The sequence below is a fragment of the Struthio camelus genome, chromosome 21 (assembly GCF_040807025.1).
Source record: "Struthio camelus isolate bStrCam1 chromosome 21, bStrCam1.hap1, whole genome shotgun sequence".
NCBI lineage: Eukaryota > Metazoa > Chordata > Aves > Struthioniformes > Struthionidae > Struthio > Struthio camelus.
In genome coordinates this window covers 13,682,509-13,692,275 of record NC_090962.1, presented here as the reverse complement: position 1 = coordinate 13,692,275, position 9,767 = coordinate 13,682,509, and the positions used below count along the sequence as shown (strand labels likewise).

Here is a 9,767-nt window from a genome sequence, read left to right as displayed (position 1 = left end):
GGTGCTGTGGAGCAGCCTTCACATCACTCTGCCAGCAAGCACTAGAAATCCCCTCGCGGTTCCCTGGCAGTCTCATCACTGAATGAACGAGTTCTGATACGCCCATGGCCTAAAATCTTTCCTTTCTCCCCGCTGCCTGCTTCCTAGAGTCTGCCGGAGGGCGAACACTCGCACGCCAGTCAGCCAGTGCGCAGCAAGACTCCTCAAATTTCCCAGGACCCCAAGGGCCCGCCAGCAGCAGGGCCTGAGCAGAGTCACCACCCCACTGTAAATAGGCATGCGGCACAGATAGACCCTCATGTCCATCTTCAGAGGGCACAAGCGGACACTGGCCAGACCTCCTACCCTTCGCCTGTCGCCATTTCGATGAAACAGGAGCTTCCATCTCCACACCAACCTCAGGCGGTTCCCAAGCAGTCTCTGTTTATCCCGACGACATCTGGCCCTGGGGCCCTGCCCCTGAATCGCCCTGAGCCCCAGTCTGCTCTAAAACAAGATCCGTCTCCTCATCCTGTTTCGCAGAGACCTGTGGATATGGTTCAGCTTCTAACAGTAAGTGTTGCCCTGTCGTCTTTCCTCTCCAGGTAGCTGTACGCTTGTGTCTGGGGAGAAGAAAATCAGTGAGTTTTTCCTGAGCTCCTCTCATTTGTGGCAATAAAGTATAATGTGTCTTGCATCAAATGCTTCAGATCTGGAGAATGCGATCATCTGTCTGCTTTCTGGGCTGTTTCTCTCCCTGGTGAATTCTTAGCCATGTTCACATTTACATGGCATTTACTGGAGTCTCGAGATAGCACGCTGTTAGCACCACAGTGAAAGGAATGAGAGCAGCCTATGTTTTCCTCATTACTCTTTCAAACCGCCTGCAGGCTAAGGCAGGCAGTGCTGCCTCATTTTTACAGTCAGCTGTTCTTGGGAAAGTTTTATTCACAGGCAGGAAAGAGTGGTGGTGGTCTATTTAATTTAAAAAAGAAAAAAACTCAACCTCCTAAAGGCTTCGGCCCTATGACTGAGGAAGGTAGCGAGGAGGGAGATGGCTGAGGAACAGGCATGTGTGTTAGAGCACTGCCCGGGAACTGGGAGTTGTGTTCAGCGCCAAGTATTCCCTATGTAACCTTGAGCAGCTCTCCCGGTCCTGCTGTTTCTCAATTCTCCATTTGTAAAACAGAAAATAACATTTGGTAACAGCCCTGCTCTGCCTCGCACTGTGTGGGAGGCTGACATCATTTGCGAAAGATTGGGAAGTGCTCAGATGTTGCAATGAAGGGAGCCACCCAAGTATCTTAGCCAGCTGGAAGAAAAAGGACCGAAATACTGATTTAGCAAGACCTAACCCAAGTCCGGACTGGCACGAGCAAATGATGATAAGATGTTACATGTGTACGGAGTGCTTAAAACAAAGCAGTGGTGTCATAATTGCCTGTAAAAGTATCAGAAGCAAACAAGTAGCTCAGATGGGATTGCTTTCACAATTAAGATCCCTTTTGAAGAGGTGGAAACGCTTCTTCTCTGAATTCTTCTTACTCTTTGCTCATTTGCATTAAGATTTCTTCTCCCTCTGCTTTCAGAAATACCCAATCGTGTGGCAGGGCCTTCTGGCGCTAAAAAATGACACAGCTGCAGTCCAGCTCCACTTTGTCTCCGGTAATAACGTGTTGGCGCACCGGTCCCTGCCTGCACCGGAAGGAGGACCTCCGTTGAGAATTGCTCAGCGCATGCGACTAGAGGCTTCACAACTGGAGGGCGTAGCGCGCAGAATGATGGTAAGGGCGGCAGCAGTGACAGGATACGGGTCAGGCAACATGTTTGGGAAGAGCTAATATCTAGGTGCCGACAGCTTGCCTGTTCTTCTCATCTGTATCTCACCAGTGTAACAAAAAAACCCACCGCTTCTCCCACAAACCTTGCCTCACTCAGTTCTCGTTATTACATTGGGATTGCAGTAATAGTGTTAAGAGATGTTAAACATATGGGCCAAGCATAAGAAGTGAAGGGAAGCGTGTGTTCCTCTGCATTCGGGTGACAGAAGAGGGAATGTCGGAGTTGGGAAACTGTACTTTTGACGTCCCCTGTCCCCTCGCCATGGAACAAACTTCTGCCAGTTCTAATAAGTCTCAAGTAATGTGGAAAGTGGAAAGGTAGAAGGCTGTTTCCAGTCCTCTTCACCACCTCCTAGGCCAGCTGAGGTTTTGGCGTGTGTCTTTCGTAACCCCAGCAGTCGCTTCGAAGTTCAAAGAGAGGATTTTCCAGGGAGACCTTAAAGATAATGAATGTATGTCAGGAATAGGCCTGTTCCAAGCAAACGTTTGACTTAATTACTGTATTTTCTTTCCAGGTGGAGAGCGATTACTGCCTATTACTGGCCTTGCCTTGTGGACGAGACCAGGAAGATGTAGTGAATCAGACTGAGTCACTTAAGGCTGCATTCATCAGCTACCTGCAGGCTAAACAAGCTGCAGGAATCATCAACGTTCCCAACCCTGGCTCTAATCAGGTACTGGCAAGGAAGCTGTGAAACTTTGTAGATAAAAAAAATTTGAAGTTGTACACTGATAATGGAACCTGAGGCCTTCCACCCCCCCCCCCCCCCGAGTCTTTGCTCAAGATTGTAGTTAAGGTGCATGTTTGCATCCTTGAAACAAAACCCTAACACTTGCTGTGCTGGTTTGTTATGTCACTGGTGAAAATACAGATACTGGTATAATTACTGAAGGGGAACTGCAAAGCCAAGAAACACCCAAAACTAGGTTTGTTTTGTTCTTTACAGCCCTCAGTCTATGTTTGGGGGACCAAAAAAAAAAAAAAAAAACACCAAACGCTTTCCAGCTCTTTTTCTGTGTTGGAAGTAGAGTCCTTACTTGCCCTGGTTTCTTCCTCACATGATATCCTGTTTTTTTCCAGAACACCTGATGTTTTTTTGTTCTTCGTTGCATAAAGACAAAATGTTTGGGTTTGGTAACTCTGAGTATTTATTCCAGATGTGTTGCTCCATTGAATTAAATTTAATCTGTTACCCTGGGTAAACAGCCCCTCAGAATGAGTGGTCAGCCCCCAGAGCAACCACTGACAGCTACCGCTTGAAACAATGGGAATTTTTCTGTGTTTCATGATAAAATCAGTCAGCTATTATGTTTCTGGTGTGGAACAATTCTCCACCTTGAGAACCACACCTGCATTGCTGCTGAAGAGCATCTCCGTTTTTTTTTTTTTTTTTTTTTTTTGTGCAAGTGTACTATTTTACAAGCATTCTGGAGCACCAAAAAATGTTACCGTCCAAGTGTCCATTTTAAATGTGTTAAGCCAGCATGGCTGCTGCATGTGTCCTTAATGTAAACCGTAAATTCCCTTCTCTTTTCAAAAAAGAAAGGGTGAAAGGATTCTCATCCCTCGCTCTGTCGAGCACTCGCTTAGATATAGTCACGGGGGGGGGGGGGGGGTCCTTGCAAAGATTTTTCAGCAGAGAGGGAGAAAGTGGAGACTGCCTTTTTCTAAGGCTTTTACTTAAATTTTAGCAACTCTGAAAGATGATGGCAGACTGCTTGGTGTTACCAGGCACGTGACAAGCCTGGGCTCATTGCTCACCTGCCGATTTGGGTGGTGGTTAGCCTTTTGGGTCTCGCTGCAATGGCAGCAGCGTTGCCCAGCTCAGCGCTCGGATGCCTCTGGGCAAATGGAGAGCGGAAAGGTTCCTTGGCTTGTCTCTCACCTTTGTCTTTGGTTCTTTTTTTCCCCTCTCCTTTGCAGCCTGCCTACGTTCTGCAGATATTCCCACCGTGTGAATTCTCTGAAAGCCACCTGTCCCGTCTAGCCCCAGACCTCCTAGCCAGCATCTCAAACATCTCTCCTCACCTTATGATTGTCATCGCGTCGGTATGAGCTGTTTACTGGTTACTGACTTTTCCAAGGCCCTGCAGCAAAAAAATTAAATAAATAAATAAAACATAAATAAAAAGAGAGAGAAAGTAATGAAACAAGAAAATGCTGCCAGACTACCAGCCTCCTGCCCTAACAGGCCTCGATCAAACTGTTGCTGGGTAGTGGTTCTGCTACCTTGTATGTTTACATATTGCTTTAGCTTATGGACAACTGATGCACTCAACAGGCGGACTGGTATTGGGTTTCTGTGCCTCCTTTTGGGGAAAATAAAGGATGGCTATTTTTTTTAACAAAAAAAAAATAAATAAAAAAGAACCTGAACTGCCTTTGCACTAAATTAGTGACTCGGACCTTTGCACAGTTGGAGACATGCTGTGACGTTATGGATGTCTTGACACACATTAACATGCGTTGTGGACTAAACGCAGGACCTGGGAACTTCTGCTGAAATTTGTGGGTCAAGGATCATTTCACACATTATCTTTTTTGTTGTTGTTTTTTTTTTTTTTCTGGATGTGAATCTTCCTCTCCTCCACTTGCCCCTGCTGCAGCCGTCTTCTCTTCATCTGGGATGTACAGTTTACACTGAAAAAAACAAAACAAAGCAAAACAAAAGGGAGAGCTATTTTCCTTCCTGGTGGGATATGCAGAACTCAGTGGGTGTGTGTGTATATATAAATATATATATAATATATATAAATATATATAATACTGACTTTAAAAAAAAAATCAAATCCCCACAACATACATTTTTTTTTAATCTGTGCCAAAAATGTGTTTTCAGAGAAAATCTTATTTTCATACTCAGACTTTGTATTGTCACTCATTTGTAAGTGCGCTTCATTTAAACATTGCCTTCCCCTCCCTCGTCTCACAATATGTGGAAGTGTTATACACTTGTACAAAAGACTTTCTCCCTGGCTCCCCTCCTCTTCCTCACCTTCCCTAACACTTATTAATTTATGGAACTGTTTTCTCAGCGCAGTTTTGTTTTGTGTGTCCATTGGATTACAAACTTTATTAAAAAATACAAAACATGTTGCGCCCGGATGTGATCCCTCACTCGCTCCACGGGAGGGGGGAGAGAGAAAGGCGATTTAGGATGACGAGTGCAAGTTCAGGCCAGTCGACAGTACCGATAAGCTACATCCCCTGCAGTGGGTCCATGCTCTTTCCCGGGCAACTGTACAGAGGAGTTGTTATGAATGTTTTTTCTTTCGTGTTGGCAAACTCATCTTGTTTAAAAAGGAGAGAAGCGAGAGAAAAAAAAATAATTTTATCAGAGTAAACTCTAATCTTTGTTTATTTTTGGTTTTGTGTTGTAAATATTTGTTAAACTCCAAAGTTGCATTTTTTTTTTTTCTGCGTAATGCCAAAGGCACTTTTAATTTTGATACACAGAACAAAACTACTTTAAAAAAAAAAACCCAAAACAGAAGGAGAGAGAAAAAAAAAAAAAAAAGTTGTGCTTTTTAAGAAAGGTTTTGCAGCTGCATCCTGGGAGGGTTGAGGTCTCTGGCTCCTCCCAGAAATATATTTGAGGCGCACAGCAGCAGGCAGCCCTTCCCGGAGGACGACTCCTCGCTGGGTCCAGCATGGTTTTTTTTTTTTTTTTTTTTTTTCCCCAGCTTGTGTCCCCGGACAAAACTTGGTGGTGAGAAGGTTCCTGCTGGGGAGGGAGCGCGGCATCTGCAGCCGGGCTGGGCTCAGACGATGGCTCTCCGGCTGATGGGTGAAGGCAGCCTGAGCAAACCAGAGCTTCAGTTGTCACGTAACAAAATTGCCACTACTTTGCCCATTGGATGCTTTAAAAAAATAAAATAAATAAATAAAGAAGTCCTTTATTCTGGTAGCGCTTTTGCAGTGTTACATTCTGTCTTGAGCAGTTCCTCCAATCAGCTGTTAAACAAGCCTATGTCTATTTTTTTTCTAAGACAGTCAGCTTAACAACTTACTTGTACGCTGAAGCGTTTTAAAAATAGTGCCAGCTTCACAACAGCATTAAGCCTTTCAGCCCTTGCACCTGTCCTCCCCCCCCCCCCCAACTAAAAGCTTCCCTTGCGTCCTGCACTGGAGAGCAGCGAGGAAGCTGGTGCCGAGCTGCCTCCAACACGAGCCTCCAGCTCTGCTGCCTGGAGAAAGGGCGACGGCGACGTGGGAACGCGTGCGGCTGTGTCGCCAGGTCGTCCCAGCCCAGTGCTCTTCTTCGTTGATGAACTGCTGGGCATTGGTGCCATCCATGGCAAAGGTGGCTTAAGTGAGGCAGGATTTGGGCAGGTTACGAGCAGCCGCATGCTGAAGCAGCCCAGGCTGTTGCAGCCGGGGGGGGGGGACCCAGTTCCATAGCTGCTGTCCTGCACCGGGGGGGGGGGGCAAAACCCAGCTTCATGTCGGTCACTCCCCTCTCCAGAGAGGCCAAGCAGTTTGGGCTGAGAGCCTTGTGCCAGCAAGTTTGGCCATGCCAAACTGCACCGGGGGGGGGGGGGGGAGGGGGGGGGCGCCCACAGGCAAGTGGGGTCTGGAGGACATTGGGTACAAAAAAACTGCTGGGGGGGGGGGGTTACATTACATCATGACTTATTAACCACACAGCCGCTGGTGCCCAGCCCTGTGCTTGGCTGCTTGGAGCCATTTGGGGGGGGGGGGGGTGGTGCCCTTCCCTGGCAGTGTCTTCCTGAGCTGGCCTGCAACCTGTGCCTCCCAGCTTGTGCCAACCCCCCCCCCCCCCCAAAACCCCGGCGACATGCTGCACACCCTGGCACCACCTGGAGGTAGTAGCTGCTGGGCGGGGGGGGGGGGCAGTTAACACCTAGGCACCCTGAGTGCTAACCAGCCACACCTGGACTCCCCCCCCCCCCCCCCAGCCCTGGTTTGCCCAATTGTGCATGAGGCTGGTTGTGAGTCAACTGTCTGTTTGTCTAGCTGTATGTCAAACTGTCTGTACATCTGGCTGTATTGCCAGCTGCACATGTGTCTAGCTGTACATCCCATGGCCTATGTGTTTGGCTGTAGCGCTATCTGTCCAGCTGTACCATCCAACTGTCTTTGGCTACAATTGCCCACATGCCTGACCCTACGTGCAACTGTGTGTCCACCTGCCCATGTATCTGTTTTTTTTTAGGTCCAGTCATGACACCCCTTTATTCTAAGTCCTCCCACCCTCTCCCTCCTGCCCCCCGGGGGGGGGGGGAGGGGAGGGGCAAAGCAAGGCCAAGGGCCCACATGGGTGCTGAGTGCCTTGTGGGGGGTGCAGGGTGTCGTGGAGGGGCCTGGCCTGGCCCCAGCCCCCCCCCTCCATCCAGCGCACAGAGGGGCTCATCCCCTTCACCTGGCCAGAAACAGGCTCTGATGAGCAGTTCCGGCACTGGGATCCTGCAGCAAATCCTCTGCAACTTTGCCCCAAATTTTAGTTTAAATGGCAAGAAAAGGGCAGGTTGAGCAGAGCCCATTCGCACCTTCCTTCCCACACTCAGCCCCCCCCTGCCAGATGCACGGAAAGAGCAGGGCATCCCATGGATCCAAGTGGTGGGAGATGCAAACCAGCACCCAGCAGGATGAGACACGCTGGCTCCCTTGGGTCGCTGCAGGAAGCTGCTGAGCAACAGAGATGGCAGTGGGGCAGGGGTAGGTTTTAAATAAGCTTTAGAAAATAATGCAATTTATTTCATCTAGATATTACACAACTTTAGAGTGGATTTTAGTCTTCTTTCTCTCATTACAGAAATACACTTTTTACATCATTCCAAGGAGCTGTCTTTAAATAAACCGGGGTGGCAAAGCAGAGGGAGGGCCAGGCAGCTCCCCGGCCGGCAGAGGGTGCGGGGGGAACCACGAGTCACTCAGCGGGCGCCTGGCACTCCCCGGCTGGTGGCGCCTCGGCCAGCGGCGCCGGCACCTCGGCCGCGCTGTCGCGGGCGCGGAAGAGCAGCTCTCCCGACTGGATCACCTGCTCTGCTTGCCAGGTGGTGGCGGCACCGTATTGCTGGTAAAAGTCTGTGTCGGCCTGGAACATAACGAGGGCCTGGGCCGTGTGGATGCGGACATGCTGGGCCAGGCTGTTGGCGTCCAGGAATTTCTCCCCGCATGAGTCGCAGGCGTAGAGGATCTGCGTGTTGGGGGTCTGCAAGGGAGAGGAGACACCATGGGACCTGTTTTTCTGCCCCACAGAGGGCTCCAGCTCAGCCAGCAACTCCTGCGAGCCTGTCCACGGGGTGCCTTGTAGAGCAGAGCCCAGCCCCTTTCTCACCTGCTTCTTGCACCTGCTTCACTGCCTTGGTTATCTCCGCTTTAAGTGCTTCGGTCTCATCCGCTGTCACCGCAGCCGCCACGGGGACCACTGCGGGGTGGGGAGAGGAGGGAGAGGTGATGTGGAGGCACCCCTGTGCAAGCGATGCGTTGCGGGGCCATGGGGAAGAGCCCTGCAGGGGTTTGAGATGAGACTGGGACACGTGGCAGGACAGGATCTTGCCTGTCATACTTTTGGAGTGGGCTCCTGTCAGGCCGTAACATTTTCCCAGCCTTGAACCAGGGAATAGGCCAAGGTGCAGGGTCCTGCACCCCCAGACAGGGCTCACTGGGCCTCCAGGCTGTATTTCGGGAAGGCTCCCGGCAGGAGCAGGGCAGGGGACCTCAGCGCTCACCCGTGAGCTGCGTGACGGCAGTAGCAGCCAGCGCCTCAGTGGCTAGCGTCACCATGTCGTCCGAGGCCACCGTGACAATGTTGACCTCGTCACCTTCCTCCGGCTCCAGGATCTTGATGCCTGCCTTGCCCTGGTGCACCGTCTTCACATGGGAGCGCAGGTTGTCCACGCGGTTGAAGCCGCGGCCGCACTTGTCGCACAGGAACGGCTTCTCCCCTGGGGGAAAGGGCGGCGGTTAGGAGAGGCGATGGGACGGGGGGGGGGGGGGGGGGGGGGGGGGCAGCTGGGGATGGTCCTGGCTCCACCGCATGACCTGGCTCCATCCCCCTCCACCGCAGTGGAGAAGAGGCACCATACCCACCGGTGTGGATGATGATGTGCTTGGAGAGGTCGCCTACATTGACGAAGGCCTTGTTGCAGACGGTGCATTTGTGGGGCCGGATGTTGTCGTGGTGGCGGATGTGGTTGGCCAGTTGGCTCGACTGCACGAACCTGGCAGGGGTCGCGAGACGGGGAGGCGGTGGGAAAACATGGTGACCTGCACCAGGGTAACACCGCGCAGGGCAAACCCCTACCTCCCCGCACAGGGAAGGGACACCCCCGGGCCCAGCTGCGATAGAACCCCCGCGGGACACAGCGGAGGAACCGTTCCTGCACCTGACGGCACCCCAGCACCTTAGCCCACCCTCCCTGGGCTGGATGCTGCCCCAGGCCCCATTCCGCAGTGCGAGGGGCTGGTGGGCGAGGGGGATGCCGTGGTTGGGATGCTCACCTCTTGCCACAGCGTTCACACACGTACGGCTCTCTCGCCCGTGTGCTGGCGCACTGGGGCGATGAGGGAGCTCGCCTGGGTGAAGGCCTTCCCGCAGATCAGGCACTGGCACGGCTTCACTCTACCTGAGGGAGGGGAGCAGCTCAGCTGGGCAAGCACCCAGCTCTCCCCAGGATTGGGGAGCAGCATGCACCCCCAGAGCCCCTCATGCCCCTTCCTAGGGGGACATCGCACCCCCAGGCCCCCCAAACTGCCTCCTGCCCAATGCTGGTGGACAGCCACGGCAGCCAGACCTGTGTCCCTACCTGTGTGGATGCGGACGTGACGCTGCAGCGCCCCGGGGTCGGCAAACTGCCTCTGGCAGTGAACGCACACGTAGGGCTTCTCCCCGCTGTGGATGCGCAGGTGTCGCTTCAGGTTGCCTGTGAGCAGCCGCATCTCAGTGAGGCATGCGCGGATGCCAGCGCCGTCCCCTCCGC

The 9,767-nt window shown here is 51.9% G+C and overlaps 2 protein-coding genes across 4 annotated transcripts in view; one reads left to right on the top strand and one right to left on the bottom strand.

The window, feature by feature from the left end:
• Window positions 1-4,913, top strand: part of SPEN (spen family transcriptional repressor) — a 73,013-nt gene extending 68,100 nt beyond the window's left edge. For all 3 annotated transcript variants that reach the window (XM_068916271.1, XM_068916272.1, XM_068916274.1), the window contains 4 exons: window positions 148-552; window positions 1,569-1,763; window positions 2,336-2,494; window positions 3,745-4,913. In XM_068916271.1, coding sequence (XP_068772372.1) covers window positions 148-552; window positions 1,569-1,763; window positions 2,336-2,494; window positions 3,745-3,876 — 891 coding nt within the window. In that variant the 3' untranslated portion in view covers window positions 3,877-4,913. The remainder of the gene's footprint in view (window positions 1-147; window positions 553-1,568; window positions 1,764-2,335; window positions 2,495-3,744) is intronic.
• Window positions 4,914-7,501: 2,588 nt separating this feature from the next.
• Window positions 7,502-9,767, bottom strand: part of ZBTB17 (zinc finger and BTB domain containing 17) — a 15,015-nt gene continuing 12,749 nt past the window's right edge. Inside the window, 7 exon segments of the mRNA XM_068915854.1 lie at window positions 7,502-7,996; window positions 8,112-8,212; window positions 8,517-8,732; window positions 8,878-9,008; window positions 9,289-9,317; window positions 9,319-9,413; window positions 9,594-9,710. Coding sequence (XP_068771955.1) covers window positions 7,712-7,996; window positions 8,112-8,212; window positions 8,517-8,732; window positions 8,878-9,008; window positions 9,289-9,317; window positions 9,319-9,413; window positions 9,594-9,710 — 974 coding nt within the window. The 3' untranslated portion in view covers window positions 7,502-7,711.